The sequence below is a fragment of the Physcomitrium patens genome, chromosome 17 (genome assembly GCF_059467195.1).
Source record: "Physcomitrium patens ecotype Gransden chromosome 17, ASM5946719v1, whole genome shotgun sequence".
Classification (NCBI taxonomy): Eukaryota; Viridiplantae; Streptophyta; class Bryopsida; order Funariales; family Funariaceae; genus Physcomitrium; species Physcomitrium patens.
In genome coordinates this window covers 584,876-603,870 of record NC_143426.1, presented here as the reverse complement: position 1 = coordinate 603,870, position 18,995 = coordinate 584,876, and the positions used below count along the sequence as shown (strand labels likewise).

Genomic DNA, 18,995 nt, shown 5'->3' with positions numbered 1-18,995 from the left:
TTCTTTGATCACCTTGGTTTTAATCCCAAATCGGTCGATAATTCTAATCGAGACATAATTTTCTATGGAGCTGCAATCTACAAGCACTCGACATTGTTATCCTCTTGATTGACCCATTAGACTTATTAGTCGACCTATTAGATACACCAATCAATCTTTTTGATAGTTGTGTGAAGCCATGCCATTTATCTCTAAAAAACAATAGCTATTACTAGTATTAGCCTTTGGTGCCTTTATTAGGAAGCTCTATTTCCCTGCTTCATTTTGTTATTGACTTGATAAATCTTGAGATTATAAATCCACCTTGATTTGTTGGTGCCTAAATTTTGATGTTTTGAACAACTTCCAATTTGATGGTTTGGCTTTCAATAGTAGAAATATAATCCCTTTTGCGCTAATATTTGTTGTCTCTGTAGTGTCAGTAATTCTTACAGAGCATCAATCTCTATTGGCATTGGTTGTTGTGCCATAGTATTGAATAGTAGCATAAGACTTTGTTCTATAGATTGTGTTCCATATTTTTTGAAATCTATAATATCAACCTTCTCTGTAATTCTTATTGCATCCTCAAATATTTATAAATCTCTTATTTCCACCTCTTGCTGAACCACAAATTTTAATCCTTGAACAAACTGATCTAGTATCTCTGCCTCTGAAATATTACCAATTTAGAAATATAAAGACTTGAATTGGAAGACATAATCTTGTACTGACTTGGATTGTGTAAAGTTAGCTGACTAATTGTGTATTATCTTGTCTACATTGATGGACCAAAATTGACTCTTAAACTCGATCTCAAACTCCTCCCAATTACAAAATCCACCTTGAGTACCATAACTTTGAACTCAATGTTGCCACCAAATGGCTATTACACCTTTCAAATAGCTGATGGCATATATAATTTCTTTGGTGGTATTTGTTCCAAATAGCTGGAAGTATTATTTCATACTAAAGAGCCATTGACATACATCTTCTTGTCTTAAAGTCCCAGAGTATGTATTGAACTTATTGAATTTTAGCCTAATAAATGTCAAGTCTCTTGTCTTAGAGGCTTCCATTTGCCCTTGCAGAGTAGCTATCTAGCCTATAAGGTGTTATATCTGAGTCTCTATCTAAGATTGCTTTGCCATAACTTCCATGCTACAATTTTCTTATTCAACTCTGCTATTGTAACACCTTCTCTTCTTCTAGTTGATATCTTAAAAGTAGCTCATAGTAGCCTCAAAAGAGTATTTGATGTGACTACAACAAATGACCTCCAACTAGACGGTGGCTATCAATACACTATCAAAGAATAAACTAAAACTTGCCTTGATATCAATGAAATGGGACAGGACTATGTCTAAGATCTAAGACTCTTTCAATCTATAGCAATATAAATCTCATTACAATGTAGGACAACGTAGATTAAAACAAAACTGAACAAATCTAAATAGAATAGAATATGAAAGGTAAAATAAAGCAAAAGAGAATAGAATAGAATTGAACACAAAAGTACAAAACCAAATTTTACTAAGAAAAAGGGACCAAAGCCATATGTGATTGGATATCCAAATGGCCTTGGTTAGTCCTATTTATATTTTGTCCAATTATTTTAGAATTTTCTAAAATATTCCTAATGATAAGTCCCATCTAAATAATCACCTTAAATATTTTTTAGAATGTTCCATGGTGGATCCCACATAAACCATCAATCTAGCTTCAATTCTAAAAACTTTTCAAACGTGGCTCTAATTATCTACTTTTATGTGTCAACAATACAAATATCTTATTCATATCCTATTACTTTTTTTTCCATTTTCAACCCCTTGTCTTTGTTCTTAGTGCTCATCTCATATCCCTACATCTCTTGTAGGACAGCTGAAGAAAATTGAACTTGATTCTCTCATTTGAGCTTCTAAGTCTTGCTAATAAGACCATGCAATACCATGGATAACACTAAAAAATTGTATGTTAGATTAAAATATGCTTCTTGCTACAAACTTTGAATTTAGTTTTTACAAATAACATACTCTAAGAAAGTCTTATAGCAATGAAGTTATATGAATCACTGATAGTATGGTATAAGGAGAAGGATTTGAGATTGCTCTATTAGATGCTATGGACAATATTAGTCTTGACAGCATATGGCTACTTTAAGTTTTTAGTTCCATGAAATTATAATAATATTCAATGCATTGTAGCTTATTTTTAGCCAAATGTGAGTAAAAAATCTAAAAATTTATTTGTACTACTATATAATGACACTCACAAAATTGTAGTATACTTGGTGGGCAGAGCTTGAATATTCAAAATAATAAGTATGATAACTTGGAAGTACCTCTAAGACATATACAATAGCATATACATATTTTTTTTATTTGCTAGTCAATGTAGACATCTATAAGCTTATTCTTCTTATGGATCACAATTTGTGTGGCATAAGAATCTTTATCTCCATCCCACAATCCAAGATGGCAATCATCAAAATCTTTATCTCCATCCCACAATCCAAGATGGCAATCATCAATAAGATTATTACCTTCTAGGAGTCCCTTATGGAATACAAGGGTTGTTGCAATATTTCAATCTAGTTTGGAGTCAAGATACATCTTTCATTATAGAAAAGTATGTATCATATTTCTAATGAGATGAAGAAATGGTAATGGCTATAGCCTTTCGCAACTTTATTCGTAATCCTTTAGTATGTAGACATCAAATTGTGCTCAAAAGCTAGATTTTTCTAAAGCACCGCAAGGTATTTGCATTGTACTACCTATGGTAATGAAGATTATAGCATTTTTGCTCATGACATTACAGATGAAAAATTAAGGATCCATTACATTAACAAAAAGATCAAAATACACTATTCAAAAGTAGAGACAACCACAAATTCAATACATATAGTAGACTTATTGGACTCTTTCATCTCATTAGCTCTTCTATACCAAACAAAAGTCAAGTCATAGGCCACAACCAACATATGTTTTTCTCTTCATCCATGCCTCCAAAGATTAGAAGCAATCTTGATGTATTTCTTTATAATTATACTCTCTCTCAAGTCTTGGCATCTTGTAATTGATTTAAGTTAATAGTTTTCAAGTGGTTTTTTAATTAACAAAACACTTACTTTGGAATTTCTTAAACAAGTGGAAGAAAGCAACTATGAGATATTACAATGATTGTGGCTATAAATTCCATCCATGTAAGATTGATTTGAGACTTAAGAGTAGAGAAGCATAATAGTGGTGCATCATTTCCTCTTATTGTAACAACATGATTATAAAGCTTATACAAGCTTTGTTAAATGAATTGCCTAATAGCAAGTTTGATTGTTGTTTTATGTACAAAATATGAAATCGTGTCAACCTTTGCTCATGTAATAACAAGGCATAGATATCTTGATTATTAAAATGGAGGCAGTGCTGTTGCAAACATAGGGATTTCATATTCCTATTATTCTTTCACTACTAACAATAACAAATCAACATAAAACAATCAAGTTGTAGGTGCATTGATCCTAATACCATTGATGCACCAATTCAACTTGCAAAAACTAAACTCAAAGTTTGCGGCAAGATGCATATTCCAAGCCAACATATAAATTGCTAATATTATCTATGGTCTTATGAGGTGCCATGAGCAAGATTCAAAGGCTTAAATGATAGAATCAAATTTAGTTTTCTTAGATTGCCTTGCAAGAGGCCTTTGGATGAAGGATGGACACTTGGAATGAGGAACAAGTTCAAAGAGTAAAGAGATCAAGACAAGGAATAAGGACAAAGGCAAGGAACAAGGGACATGGGTCAAGAAGGTGTAATGATGGTATTGACAATAGATCGATTTAATAAAAGCTTAGGTCACTTAAACATTTCCTTGTAATTATAATTACATAGGAATCATATAGAAGAATGAGGTTTTTGTTTTTGTTTATCCTAGATGTGTTATTGATCTTCTCAAATTTATAATGTTCAAAATGTAGTTATTCTTCACCAGTTTTAATATCCAACCTTTTTGTTTTATTAATTCAGAATGATCAGATATAAATATACTAGCTTATTATGTACTTCACACACAAGGCCATGACATCAGCAGATTATAAGTAACATTCAAGAAAAATCTGAAGAAAGGAAGGTTTCCAGCATTTCTGTGACCTAGTCTCAGAAAAGAAAGAATGCATATTCTAGCAAGTTAACATATCTCAATATATACTCTACTAAAAATTCTTGAACATCTCAAGAGCACAAAGGGTACCGATTGTTGAGGTATCATTGATGGATGCCGGCATGTGTTTTTATAAGTTTACATTTTGTCCTTTTTAATCATATGATCATGTGAACACAAAAGTCTCAAACATGGACTCAATTTTGGGCAACAATTGACTGACATACAGACACACTATTTCATTGCCAGAATGAGAATACTTGCTACAAGAACTGACACATTTATTTCCTTGAAGTGACTGAAAGGAACACATGTGGATGAATCAGACCTTCCACCCTGGTCCACTAAAGAATATTTCAAACAAACTAGGAAGTCCTGTCTCACCTTGATGCAGCATCTTTTCATGTGTCTTTCATATATTTTACAACAAAAAATCTATTTCCATCCTCTGCAATGTGCATCACCAAGCTGAACACAGAGCATTGAAGGTAGCTTTTCTGGCGAAGGATGAACGTACCTCGTTCTCCCAATGAAATCTCCTGACTCACAGCAAAAGGGGAATGTGTATTTCTCTTTACAATCGTTACCCTGTTATTTTGCCTAAGCAAACCCAAAACCTTCTGCGACATGACGCTCTGTAATTGCCAGTAACCGTGCACACATGATTTCATAAGTTGGGTAGGCTGGAAGAACCAGTTGATAGAAGCATGTATGAGCAGTCGGCAACCAACTTATATCCGTATGAGCCCTATGGATATGGAACTTTGATGAAAGTCCCGCAAAACCTTCTGCTGGCAAGTGTACTACTGAAGTTGAGAAGAAGAGAAGCCTTCTACGCTGGTCTGGGGCCATCTTCTCCACAATCTGTCAATCCACGCTTTTATTAGATATTACATGCCCGCACACGTTACCAAAAAAAATTCCGGGATAAGCATCCAGACAAAGAACTTAATTAGAAAGAAAAAACTCTAGCAAGGTGCTCCAGTATCTCGGAACCTAATGAAAACTAGAACATAAAGCAGAAACAAGCCTGATGTAGGTACAAGCAATGACATGACTCTAAATCCAGGCGTACTGTTACATGTACAGATGACAACATTTTACGCTGAAAGGCGATTCTCAATACCAAACCTAGAGTTTAGTTTGAGAAATCATTAAAAATATGCCAAATCAATGCCAAGCTATCTTCACCTGCCAGAACCAGATTATGTAATCGTCGGTTGCAGAGTAGTCATGGTATTCAGTGTGTGCTTTCCAATCTTCAAGACAAATATTCCTATCCTTTCCATATAGCATCAGATCAAGATCCTCAGGTGTCAGCGCTCGTATAAACTGTTGATGGGTGGTGCTGTTAAGAAGCAAATCTGAGAAACCTTGTGAAAATGATTTGACCTGTTCCGCAACAGAAGACACTAATCGCCGCTGGACCAGCAATTCAACGAAGTGTCTGCGATTTTCACTAGTCACCACCATATCTTTTCCACCCAGGCAGAGTTCCATTGATTTGTGGGAACCCAATTCTTCAACTTCACTGACAAAAGTTAGGCCCAAGATATCGGTATCAATCAAATCAGCATCCAACTCCAAAATTTTCTTGCAGCTTTCGTACAGTGTTGGGTCAGCATCCTTTGCATCTTCCCACAGAACTGGCAGCCCCGCCAGCTGTTTGAAGAAAGAGAGAGCAAACACCACATCCATTTGCACACGGTGCATCAATGCTAGAGCAATTACTCGCCCACAAAACCTAAAGTATGTAAGATGTCCAGGGTTCACTCCAGATGCTGCAAAGTTCCAAAGATATTCAAGTCAGAAATTACGTAAATAAAATGGAACACTGGACAGTCACCTAGCTCTTGGCATAGAAATAACAAATGATAGCAGAAGCTGCTTCACGGGTTTCAGAAGCTAAATACATTAAGGGAAGAGTGGAGAAAAGCTCGACATACCAGGATTTGGGAAAAACCTCCGTCTATCGTTGGGACAGGCCAAGAAAAGGGCGTTTTGCGGATTGAAAATCTCTCGGCATATCATTGAGAACCACTCACGTAATACCCCTGGTCCAGTGGCTTCCTCGGTCGCGAACTCCACAGAGATACCTCCCTGAAGCACTTCTGGCTCAACGTACGCGAGTTGCTCAAAAGACTCCGTCAAAAGCGTTGCTCGCTTCACGACTACTTCTTGTCGCTCATCATGGTCATCCTGAGGTTCAGGAAGCATAGCCATCACCAGACGTCTCTTTGATTCAAAATCTAATAATGATTTGTGTTCCAATAACCAGAAATCTTCGTCCTGCTGCAGCCACAAGGGTTTTCAGAAAAAAGAATATGAATTTAGAAAAACATTCATGTCCTTACCAAGTATGTGAAGTACCGATGAAGTTCACGACACTACGATAAAGAGTACGAAATATATTAGTACAGGCACACGACCACCAATGAAGAACACTCTCCATTAACAAACATCTACCTGTTGGATAATTTGGTGTCTTGCTACGGAACACATGGTCAATCTCCTCATTTTAGGAATTCAAGGCTATAAAACAGGTCATGACAAATTCCTAACTGCATTCCTGGCTAATACTGACTGCTTCTCGAAGTACGGTTGAGGCTTTTGTGGAGTAATCACCTGCCACCGAGATTGCCTAATTAGAATATTAAGCGAAACCCGCCGCACCAGTAGCATCTCCATAAGGTCTGCCATCGCCCCCTCATAAAGCTTTGCAATGGCGTGCAGTCCCTTAAGAACAACAAGAAATGGAGCCAATCCAAAGGGACGATCCTCAGATACAATCGAATCTGGCCCATACGACTCATTTTGTCGTTCTGCGACAAGCCCAACAGCTTCCAGGCAGCTGTCAACCTCTAGCAGGAGATCTTTGAACAACTGCCGCAGCCAACCGTGTGATCCAATTTCAGCTCCCACTTCAGCTGCTATGTTTCTTGTAAAATCATACGCTGCAGAAATATCAATAAGAGGCAAAGAGAAGGTCAAAGTTTAAGGTCGAAACAAGCACCTACGCGACTTCCGAAACCAGCTTCCACAGGAACACTAAACAACTCAATTTAAATCTGTTTTGAAAATAGAGTTGCAGCAGGACCTTAAAAGGCATTGGCATCACTAACTGGAGACTAAATTGTCCATATTCATTCTAAAACCTCTCTAAGAGCAACACAGTAAAGATGACTCCATAACCCGTCCATAACACTGTCCCTAGCCAGACCTAATCCTTTCGAGGGCTGTAGCTAATATTTAAAAAGCATCCTATCCGAAATGATACGGAATATCTCACCTGACAGAAGTCCTTCAGAAACCACAGCATTATCAGTATTACAAGGGCACTCAGCAAGGACAACTGCAGATTCTTTTGCAATGCTTCCAGATCCAGAAGTATCGATTCCCTTACAAACCTCAATAGCTTTACAAAGCGGTATCACAAATGCAGTGAAGTCTTTAGCTTCCTTCACATATGAAGAAAAGCTGACAGGTGATTCCTTGCTCGCGTAAGCCTTAGCAGTACATCGCAAATTTTGAGTCAACCGAGCAGAGAGCTCGTTCACAAAAGGGGCAAAGTCTTCCACAATTTTTTCTGCTTTAGCTTCATTGAAGTATGGACTTCCATGGGCTACTCCCACAGTTTCAAGCAGTCGAGCCAATGTTTGTCGGCAGGATGCATACAGATTATGATTAGGAGCACTTTTGTTTAGAAGTTTGCAAAAATCTAGAAGCACTGGTGCGCAATGGCGGTGGATGCTGGCGGGCAAATACTCATCATTTGAAGATAGAAATAGGGTAATGGCATCTTCAGCACATTCTCTATTGCTCTCCACAGGAGATAGGAGCAACATGACTAAGGCAGATGTTGCTCCGGCCAGCTCGAAAACCTGTCATTATCAAGTCCAAAAGAAGTTCAGAGCTAATGATCCTAGTGTGTCAGATTGATACGTGATATCACCTGCACTTCTAATGCAAACAATGGATGAAAACTCATGCTGATTTTTAAATCGATCTACCCGTTGCTATCAAAGATCACATAACACATTTAAGCATGTAGTCTTTCACGAATCGCTGCTCATTCATTAGAAAGCAATCCTTTCATAAAACAACCTGCAAGTACAACTAACATACAACGGCACAGATCATCTTGAAACTATTGCCGAATTTTTTTGCGTTCATCATCAGTGCAAACAATACAGTAGAACCAAAGCAAAAGAAAGAGAAACTAAAAGACACTAAAGAACAGAAAAGTCTCACCTGCATGTGCTCAGAGACAGGCACAGATTTCACAGCCATTTTCAAAAATTCCTGCACGCTTGCTCGCACACAATCTTGTGAATGCATCAGCTTCAGACCAAGCTGTTGGTCACCAACATCACACATATGCCTAATAGTGGCCACAAGATCATTGATAAGCTGCCACGAAGCAGGAAGAGCGGTACTCCTCATCCGAGCAACTAGGGTCAGTGTGGCATCATTGTAAAATTGGCAAGACTCCAATGTCTGGTCGTGCTGGAGCTGCAGCCGACCAAAAATAAGTCTTTGTTCTGAGACAGGAAGTCCAGTCTTCGCGAAAATTTGTTGATGAACTGACTCCACCAGATCAGATGCATGAGCGTGCAGTACAATCGTACGACCATATGTTCGAACAAAGAATTGAAGACGTGCAGGGCTTAACTCCATTGGTGAGGAAGAGCATCCATCAATCCTCACTAGTCTCTCGTCATTCATCCGCCCAGCTGAGGTTCCAACTGTTAGATTAGAAATGCTGCTGATGCTGCTCGCAATAAAATCACCAGGTCGAGTCATCAAAGTACTCGAATTCCTGTGATTTCCGCTGATAAGCTCCTCCTGACAATCAATTATCCCATCTCTTTCCAGCTCTTTAGCAGAAAACTCGTCATCAGCTGTTTCTCCTTCTATCTGTACATCTGATGATGCAAGATCATCAGTCCTCCCTTCATTGCTCCCTGAATGGCCAGCCTCCACTTCAACACGCCCTACATCATTGACGCCTAAAGAAGACAACGATACTCCGGTCGATGATCTGTTTGTCGGATCGCTTGTCAAAGTGAACTCATACGGATTGCTACCAGAATCAACGACCATTGTAGGCCCACCCAAGACAACCTGAAGCGTGCTGCCATGGTCCTCACTGACCTCTTCAAGCCTGCGGTCCTCTTCTGCTCTGCTGCTATCCTCGATTTTGTCAGGGGGTTCCTTACTTGACTCGCCAATTTCTTCAGACGAACTCAGATTCCAATTAGGCTCGTCTTCCCAAGTGGAATCGTCGTCAAGGGCAGCGTTTCCATCTTCTTCGCGCATTTGGCTCTCTCCATCGAGAGGCTGAGCTTCAGCTGCACCTACTAATAATCCTATCTCAAATCTTTCCCTACCACTGGACTCTGTCACACTCCCTTCCTGCACATCTTCCCTGGTCTCTCTTCTCGCCCGTACCTGCAATAGTGAGCTTCAATATGAAATGAGTTTATACATCGAAAGCAACAGTACAACATCTGAGCAGTCGACTGAGAAACGAAAAACGGAGCACCGCGTGTGATGGACGTGTACACTTTTCACAAGATGTTATTGACTGAACTTGGGTGCATTAGCAAAGAAAATTCCATCAACCTGGGAGGTCGCAGACACGGATGATTCAGCCACTCCTATTTCATAATCGTCCAGTTTGCGCTTACTGGACGTTGATCGCAAGCCCACGGGAGACACCAGGGCCTGTGCTCGCGCAGATGACATAAAGTGCGCCTCTCGATCCTGTATTTCTAATCCCCGCTCCAAGGTCAACTCCCGCTCCCTAACAGTGTGACTCCGCTCTGCCATGACAGGATTATGCAAGAGAGCAGCATGTATTTCTCGTTGCGTCCGCTCCACCCGATCATCCTCCCTCAAAGATATGACTTCCATGTTGAGTGACGAAGACGCCGTTGAGGGCCGATTGTGAACGCGTGATGATTGTACCGACGTTATTTGTCGCATGCACCTAAACAACCCCCAAATGGACAGAGCCAAAACCGATAAAACCATCTATGTCACCAATTCCCGTCCCTCTGTCGAAAATCGGAGCCCTTTCCATTCCTGATTACTCATATCCGAGCATCTGATACACCTACATCACCGCGACCACATATCGCTTTCATGCCAACATAGATTTCGCTCCAGTAACCAGTATCAGGCGTTCAGGGCCTAAGCTTCAACAGCTGTGACCTGGCGCCCGTGCTCAGTCAAGAACTACACTTCCTTACTCACCGGGCGCAAGATCTACTTGGGACTCGTTTGTGGAGACAAGATTCAGATAGGCCCTTATAAATATGCCACCGTAACTGTCAGCCTTCTTATCGCCAGAGATGAAAAGCGTCTGCCTGAATTGAGGGCAGATAATTCAGCAACACTGGGAAGCCAGGCACAATAGGGCTACATATAATCCACCAATTAAGAGCAGAAAGGCACTAAATTACGGTTGCACAAAGACTCCAAGAACACCACCTCTTCCAACATGATCACAACACCCCGCAAGGCCGGCCGCACGAATCCACATGAAAACCAATACTCACGCGAAACACACCATGCGTTACATAATCTAAGAATGCACTAAAGTAAACTACGTCACTTGCACAACCGGATCCCTTCTCCGATATACCAAGCATCAACTCCAGCATACGCCACTTTACCTCCCTGAGCCAGAGCATACACAAGACGACGCGTTCCTACCCGCCAGACTCGCTCTTTCTCTTGTCTCCAATTTGCTAACACAAAAGCCCCGCCTGTCGATCACTGCTCACTATTTTCAAAAACACCTAACTACTCCCAAAAACACCTTGCAAATCATGCACAGGCACCACTCTCTCCATCAACTCATACCACCGAGGTTGTCAACCCCCTCGACACAACCGATGATCATCGCAACAGACATCGACCTTTCCCACCACCTCAACTTGCACCGACGACACTCACTACCACCGTCGGTCCCTGCCTACACTCAAGCGCTCCTCCAGCACCTTGTCTTCCTGAAAATCACCATCGATATTCTCTTACATCCACCGCAATTGCATACCCTCATACCCCTCCACTGCTGCCCTCTCTCTCGAAACACCCTCTGCAAATCTTCACCACAGACAGAAACAACTTCGCCACACACGCAAACAGACAGACAAAGGAAAAAGGAAGCGTATGGCGTCCTTCCCCGACTGCATTTCACAGGGGCTCTCTCTCTCTCTCTCACGCGCGCTATCCAGGGTCCGACACAAAAACGACTACCACAGAGCCACGGGAAACAAAGAGAGGACGCAGTTTTGGTAGAAGAGTGAGTGGGGGAGGGGGGGCTGGGGGGGCTCCGCAACGGAGACGGAAGCCTAACAACACAAACAAAGGGCAAAAGGCAAAAGGGACGAAAATGTCATGTAAGCTTTGGCTTAACTTGGGGGGTGGGGGGTGGAGCTGATGAATAAGGTGCTGTTGTGTTGACCCCGTTAGCAGCGTCACCCTCGATACTATCACATCCCCATCCCTCTCCCCCTCTCCCACTATATATCACACACCCTCACCCACTCTTTCACACTTATAAATGTAAATTGACCTCCTTCTCCTCTCTAGACACTCTTTTGTTTTTGGTCATGGTTGGGTTGTAGTTAATCCTATGTGCTTGCTTAGTCATGGCCTCCTTTCCTTTTCTTTCTCTTTTTTTCTTTTCCTTTTCTTCTTTTCTTTGCCATTCATGTTCTTGCATTTGCTCTTCCACTTCCCTCTTCCACTTCCCTTCCAAGCTTTTCAATCTTCGTTTTGCCATCACTTTTTCATTCTCACATGATTTCTACTATCTTAGTCTCTTTTTCTTTTCTTTTTTTTTTTTTTTTTTCCATAGGATTTTTTTTTCAATTTAAACTCAAATGATCATTTAATTTAATTTTTTAGTTGATGGACATTTGTTATTTTCAAAAAATACATAAACTTAACATTTTTTTAAAAGCAAGTGATTAATAAAAATATAATCTTAAAAAAAATATAAAGGTAATATGCTATAACTACTTCTTCTTTTTGAAAAAAAATCTAATTATCAAAATCAAATAAATCTATTACAAAATAAAGTTATATGAATAAGCTTAATTATATATTTATCTATAAATAGGAATTATTATTTTAAACTATTCATATATACATAAACCATACAAAAATATCAAAAATGAAAATTAAAGGTTATTACAAAAATTCTTGAATAAGCAAAAATTTATTTTAACTTATTTACAAAAAAATATTATATCATAATTTAAAAGTAAAAATAAAATAAAATAAAGAAAATAAATTGGATACTAAGAATACTTTGAACATGCTAATTTTGTGAAGAATCAAGTTGTATACTCATAAAGATAAGTTCTTTTAATAAAAATATTGTATATGTATTTAAAACTCATAATTTGTTTTATTCTGAACTTCACCTACAATCTTAAAGAACATATGATACTTACACTTCATAATTTTGGTGCTAATCAACTTAGCCTAAGCTATTTTAAGGTGGATATTTACCTCTTGAAACATGATTTTTAAAATTTTTCAATCTTATGTTCTTTAAGATTGTAAGTGAATTTCTGAATTTTAAATATCTATTCAAAATTTGGTCAGAGGTTTGTTTTCAAAAATTAGATAAAATGTAGTTTTTAAAAAAAAATTGAATTTCTCAATCAAATAGATACTATTTTGGTGCTCTAAGGTGGTATAAAATAAGACAATCTAAAATTTTATATATATATATATATATATATATATATATATATTTGTATGTTAAAAAGTGAAAGAAAAATTAAATTTCTCCCTCTAAAATCTTCAAAAATCTTTCAAAATTTTGATACAAACTGAAATTGTAAGTAAAAAAACTAATATTAGTTAGAATGTGTAAATTCAATAAATATTATCAAATGACATTTTTTTTTGTTTTTTTTTATTTTTTATTTTTTGTTGAATTTTATTTTAAAATAATAATGTGTTTTACATTTAAAAAAAGAAAGAATGTATTTTTTAGAAAACAATAAAAAATATTAAAATAGTTGCTTGCCTTCTAATGATATAAAATATTTGTGATTTTATTTTTAAAAATAAAAAAAAACACATAGACATATACAAAACACAAAAACAGGATTTAAAAAAATAATTAGTTTCAAAATAAAATATTAAGAATTAAAAATAGATTTTAAAAATAGTATAATTTTAATTTTCTAATAGAACTTATAAACTATTGAAAAATCAATCGAAACATATAAATGTTCACAATCTTGTTTAAATCAATAATATTTCTAAGTCCACTCTTTCAAAGTAGATAATAAAAAATAATTACTAAATTTTTTAAAAGATAGAGTTTGTTCTATTTAAATTATTTATATATACTTTTTTTGTAATAAAAAGTGGAATGATGTTGCACTTATTAACTAGTTTTAATAGAATAAACAATAAAATGACTAATGTTTTGTTAAATTCAATTAATTTTACAATATTAAAAATAAATTAACTTTGCTATTAAGTGTGATAATTAATTCTTTAGATCTTATTTCAATTTTTTTTAAATGACGTTATTATATAAATTATTATATATATATATATATATATATATATATATATATATATATATATATAATTTATGGAATCATATATAAAAATAAAAATAAATTATATAAAAATTATAATTATATGATTAATTATAAGAAAAATATTAGTTATTAATATACTAATATATATAATTTATAAAAAAAATAATGTAAAAAGAAACTTAAATAAATATTTTAGGAGTTTTCGTATGAAAAGATTTTTAAAAGAATATCAAATTAAAACATATTAGAATGATATCTTCAAAAATAACAAAATATAAATTTGAAAATAATTAAAATATTAATTTTTAATATTATAGTATATCAATTGTATAATATATGATATCAATATTTGTGAAATATTAGAAGCAAGCTAGCAAAGTCCTTAATAAGTATTACTAGCAAAAAATGAAGAAAACAATTATGTTATAAAAACTTTTATTTTGGAGAAATAAAATCTTTAAAATAAAAATTATGCACATATTGTGTATAATTAATCATAGTGCCAAACATGTATTTAAAATTATTACTTAAGTGATAGATTTTATATATAATTAAAATAATATAGATATTTAGAATATAATTATGTATGAGCATTAAATGTGAATTAAAGTGTATATTTTATAATCAAAATAGATTAAAATTAAGAATTAAAATAAAAATAAGAAACTTAAATTTAATATGGCTATTTGACGAATGCAAAAAGAATGATCTTTAGTATGATGAATGTATTAATGAAAAATAAAAATAGATGCAAAAATATATACTATTTAATTAGGAGCTACATAGCATCATTCTATAGGACCTTTAATACATGTCTAATTTGTAAGACACATGTCTTAACTTGCAAGACACATGTTTTAACTTGCAAGGCAAATTTTTCATATATGCTCCTCATGGTTAGTTTGTATTACAAATTATCAATATGTATAATACATGGCCAAGTTGTTGGCCAAATCTTCAACCTACCATTTACTTATACACATGTATAAAGATGAAACTATATCAATAAAGCTTTAAAGAAGCTACTCTATAAAGTATTATTAAATTAATTTATTTTTATATATTTTTATCTATTTATATTATTTAAATAATTATTAGAATGAATATATATATATATATAACATTATCCCTTCTTCTAAAGACAAGTTCCATAAGTAGTGGTGATTACACGTTGATAAAGTCCAAGACATGACAAATTGTATTTATTACATACTTTGATCTTTGTTTCCTTTAAAGGTAGTTGATAGGTCATTTTAGTGTCAATGACAAGAACTTGATAAAAGTAAGTAAACAAGTAAGACTTTCTCAAAGAAGTATGACAAAATAAAAATAAGAAGCATATATATTAAAAAGAAGTTAGAATGGCTATTGCCAAAAGATAAGAAAACTAAATACTCTTGAAACTAGATTAGAAGCTAGAAAAAAATAGATAAGAGTGAAGAAGGCTTTATTTTTCTCTCTATATATATGATCTACTTAAGAGTTGTATGGCAATGTTTTATAGGACTTCCAACATGTATTGACTTTGCAAGTGTGAGTATAAATTTCTCCCTCATCCCAAATTTGTCACGGCCATAATCATGTAAGCTAATAATTACATATAGAAATAGGTAGAAGTAAGTAAAAGTAGATAAAAGTAAATTAATTCTATAATATTTAATATAGAAGCTTCCTAGAAACTTCCTAGACGTTGCTTTGACTTCATAGGTGTCTTTAATTGACTTTTTGGATTAGAAACGTGGTCAACAAGTTGGCCATGTGCCACACATGTTGTTAGCTTGAAGATCAAGCTAACTATGTGGCCCACACGTAGAAAAACTTGCCTTGTAAGTCAAGGCATGTGTCCTACAAAGTCAACACATATTGGAGGTCCTATAGAACGTTGCCACGTAGCTCCTAATTAGATAGTATATATAGAGACAAGAGTGAAGGCTTCTTCACTCTTGTCAACTCCTTTCTTACTTCTAGTCTAGTTTCAAGGGTCTCTAGTTTTCTTGTCTTTTGGCAATAGCCATTCCAGTTTCTATTTCAATATATATACTTGTTTATATATATTTTGTTACCTCTCTTTGAGTGAAGGCTCGCTTGTCTGAATTGTTTTTCATCGAGTTCTTGTCCTTGACAGATTGACAAAAGTACATTTACAATATCAGAGCTTTGTTTTTTCTTGAGTAAGAGTGGATTACCCCTTTCTCTTGACAAGACATAAGCGTATTGGAAGTTTGCGGATTACCCACTTCTAAACTGATATTGTTCTTAGTATCTTCTTTGTTATCAAGTCTTTCTTTTCTTTTGTCTTGAGCAGTATCAAACAAATTTTTCTTCTTAGTGTTATTATGGCAGAGCTTGTTGAAATGAAGAGTGCAATGGCACAAATGCAAGAGCAAATGAGGGAGTTAATGCTTGCGATGCATCAACTCAATTCACCAACACAGGAAAGAACAAGAATAGCAGAAAGTGGAGATATAGAGATGATCGGAGCTGCTTCAACATCTACAACAAATCACGTTCCTTTTCTAATTGTACAACACCCTGTAAGCACTAGAGAACCAAGAATTGCCTTACCCGAGAAATTTGATGGTACGAGATCAAAGTTTCGAGGGTTCATCAATCAAGTACAATTGGCAATTGAACTTCAACCGCAAAGCTATCCAACTCCAGGATCACAAGTCAGGTTTATTGGTACTCTACTTTCTGGTTCTGCATTAGCGTGGTTTTCGTCTTTTCTTGAACAACGAAATCCAATATTGGACAATTTGGAAGCTTTTTTGGCGGAGTTTCGATCTATGTATGGTGAACACGATGCAACTCGTATTGCAACAAATAAGATCCGAATTCTGCGACAAAGAAATCGCTCAGTAACAGTGTATGCTTCACAATTTCGACAACTTGTAATTGACATCAAGTGGGATGATGCTGCACTCATCAGTCAATTTCTTTATGGATTGCAATACGAAGTAAAGAAATTGATGCTCAACTTACCTGATCCTCAAACTTTGAGTCAAGCAATCGATTTTGCGGTAAAATGTGATAATCGACTTTTCGAATTTCGATCCAAGAATCATTCACGAGAATCTCAACGTTATTACTCAATGGCAACATCAATATCTTTGCCAAATATACATTCGGAAGTAGAAGACATGCAAATTGACGTGGTACGTTTTAAACCCCTAACTGAGCAAGAAAAGATTCGTCGTCGTCAAGAAGGATTATGTTTATATTGCGGAGAACCTAAGCACACTGCTCAACATTGTCCAAAAAAATGACGCAACTATAAAATGAGGGGTACGACGGTCAAAGAAGACAACATGTCGGAAAACGGATTCGTCCAGCTACAATAGGGACCGTGCAGTTGGAACCTTGTATAATTCCTAATGAAGGTCCTATCCTCTCCTAAGAACCCTCTCCTTGTTTTATAATAGACTTATATTTAGGACCTAAGAATTACAAAGCCTCTGCTTTATTAGATTCGGGAGCCTCAGCATGTTTTTTAGATGAACAATTTGTTAAAAGTCGTAAAATATCCTTTGTACAGAAACCTAAACCAGTACATGTAGAAGTCATAGATGGTCGTCCCTTGTCTTCTGGAGATGTCACTCATGAAACTCATCCTATAAAAGTAACAATAGACGGTCATGATAGCTACATAGCTTTTAACATAATTAAATCCCCGTCCAATCCAGTTATTTTAGGTTTATCATGGCTAGAAAAATATAACCCTCGAATAGATTGGAATTTGTATAAACTTGACTTTTCCCAGAGCGTTATTAATAGTTCTACCAACCAAGTAAAAAATTATAAGTCTAGTATAGTAAAATCCGTACTGATAGGTACAAAAGTATTTATATACGCAGCAAAAGAAGGATCAACTTTTGCTATTTATGCTGCACCTATTTCTGAAAACGTAAAGACTTCAAGTGGCATTCCAAGTCAATATCAGGAGTATCAAGACGTTTTTGAGAAAAAGAATGCAGATATTCTTCTTGAGCATCGCCCATATGATTGTTCAATCGACCTCAAGGAAGGAACTCAGCCACCATTTGGACCAATTTATAGTTTATCGCAAGATGAGATGGCTGAACTCAAGACATATATTGACGAGAATTTAGCGAAGAATTTCATACGCCATTCAAAATCTCCAGCAGGAGCTCCAATTCTATTCGTAAAGAAAAAAGATGGATCTTTACGAATGTGTGTTGATTATCGAGGACTCAACAAGATCACAATCAAGAACAGGTATCCATTACCTTTGATATCAGGACTCCTTGACCAGTTGAATCAAGCTAAGATCTATACAAAAATAGATCTAAGAGGAGCATATAATCTAGTACGGATCAAAGAAGGAGATGAATGGAAGACTGCGTTTCGAACCAGGTATGGACATTTCGAATATAATGTCATGCCCTTTGGACTCACAAATGCACCAGCTGCTTTTCAACATCTCATGAATGATGTATTTCGTGAATTCTTAGACAATTTTGTCGTCTGCTATCTAGACGATATCCTGATCTATTCTAAGAACGTTAAAGAACATGAAATATATGTTCGTCAAGTATTACAAAAACTTAGAGATGCAGGATTGTATGCCAAGATGGAAAAGTGTGTATTTCACACTACTCAAGTTGACTTTTTAGGATACATCATTTCAAATGATGGTCTCATGATGGATTCTAAGAAAGTCCAAACAATCATGGATTGGAAGATTCCAAGGACAGTAAGAGATGTCCAATGTTTCTTGGGATTTGCCAATTACTATCGGATCTTCATCAAAGATTTCTCACGAGTTGCAGTTCCACTTATACGCTTGACTAGTAAAGATAAATTCCAATGGAATCAAGAAGCGGAAGCAGCATTTGAAGCCTTGAAGACATCGTTTGTCTCTGCACCAGTCTTGTATCGTGTTGACTTTTCCAAGGCATTTTTTATGGAAACAGATGCATCAGATTTTGCCTTGGGTGCAGTTTTATCACAAATGGGAACAGATGACAAACTTCATCCGATAGCTTTTCATTCAAGAAAATTCTCAGCAGCCGAGATCAATTATGAGATCCACGATAAAGAACTTCTTGCGATCATGGATTCCTTTCAAGAATGGTGTCATTATCTAGAAGGCGCTTCTAGTCCAGTCACTATGTATACAGATCACAAGAACCTCGAGTATTTCATGCCAGCACGCGTGTTGAATCGTCGTCAAGCTCGTTGGAGTATGTCTTTGTCAAGATTCGAGTTCATTATCACTTATCGGCCAAGAAAACAACAAGGTTTGTC

General features: G+C 36.0%; 1 protein-coding gene across 2 annotated transcripts; it reads right to left on the bottom strand.

Annotated features, from left to right (window-relative positions):
- Nucleotides 1–4,407: 4,407 nt before the first annotated feature.
- Nucleotides 4,408–11,523, bottom strand: LOC112294416 (E3 ubiquitin-protein ligase UPL5). 2 transcript variants are annotated; one of them, XM_024544785.3, is made up of 7 exons: nt 9,769–11,523; nt 8,395–9,594; nt 7,433–8,024; nt 6,769–7,097; nt 6,090–6,435; nt 5,335–5,924; nt 4,408–5,007 (listed from the first exon to the last, which is right to left on the bottom strand). In XM_024544785.3, exons 1-7 carry the CDS (start codon nt 10,177–10,179, stop codon nt 4,744–4,746), a joined length of 3,732 nt encoding a protein of 1,243 aa, XP_024400553.1. In that variant the 5' UTR covers nt 10,180–11,523; the 3' UTR covers nt 4,408–4,743. The 2 variants fall into 2 exon arrangements, with proteins under 2 accessions (XP_024400553.1, XP_024400554.1); XM_024544786.3 differs by having other exon boundaries at nt 6,090–6,432.
- Between the last annotated feature and the right edge of the window lie 7,472 nt (nt 11,524–18,995).

Coding starts and splice junctions, on each gene's coding strand:
- LOC112294416 (XM_024544785.3), bottom strand. CDS start 10,179: ATGGTTTTATCGGTTTTGGCTCTGTCCATTTGGGGGTTGTTTAGGTGC. Junction 9,595..9,768: donor CCGTGTCTGCGACCTCCCAG/GTTGATGGAATT, acceptor TCACTATTGCAG/GTACGGGCGAGAAGAGAGAC. Junction 5,925..6,089: donor GAGGTTTTTCCCAAATCCTG/GTATGTCGAGCT, acceptor GGAACTTTGCAG/CATCTGGAGTGAACCCTGGA.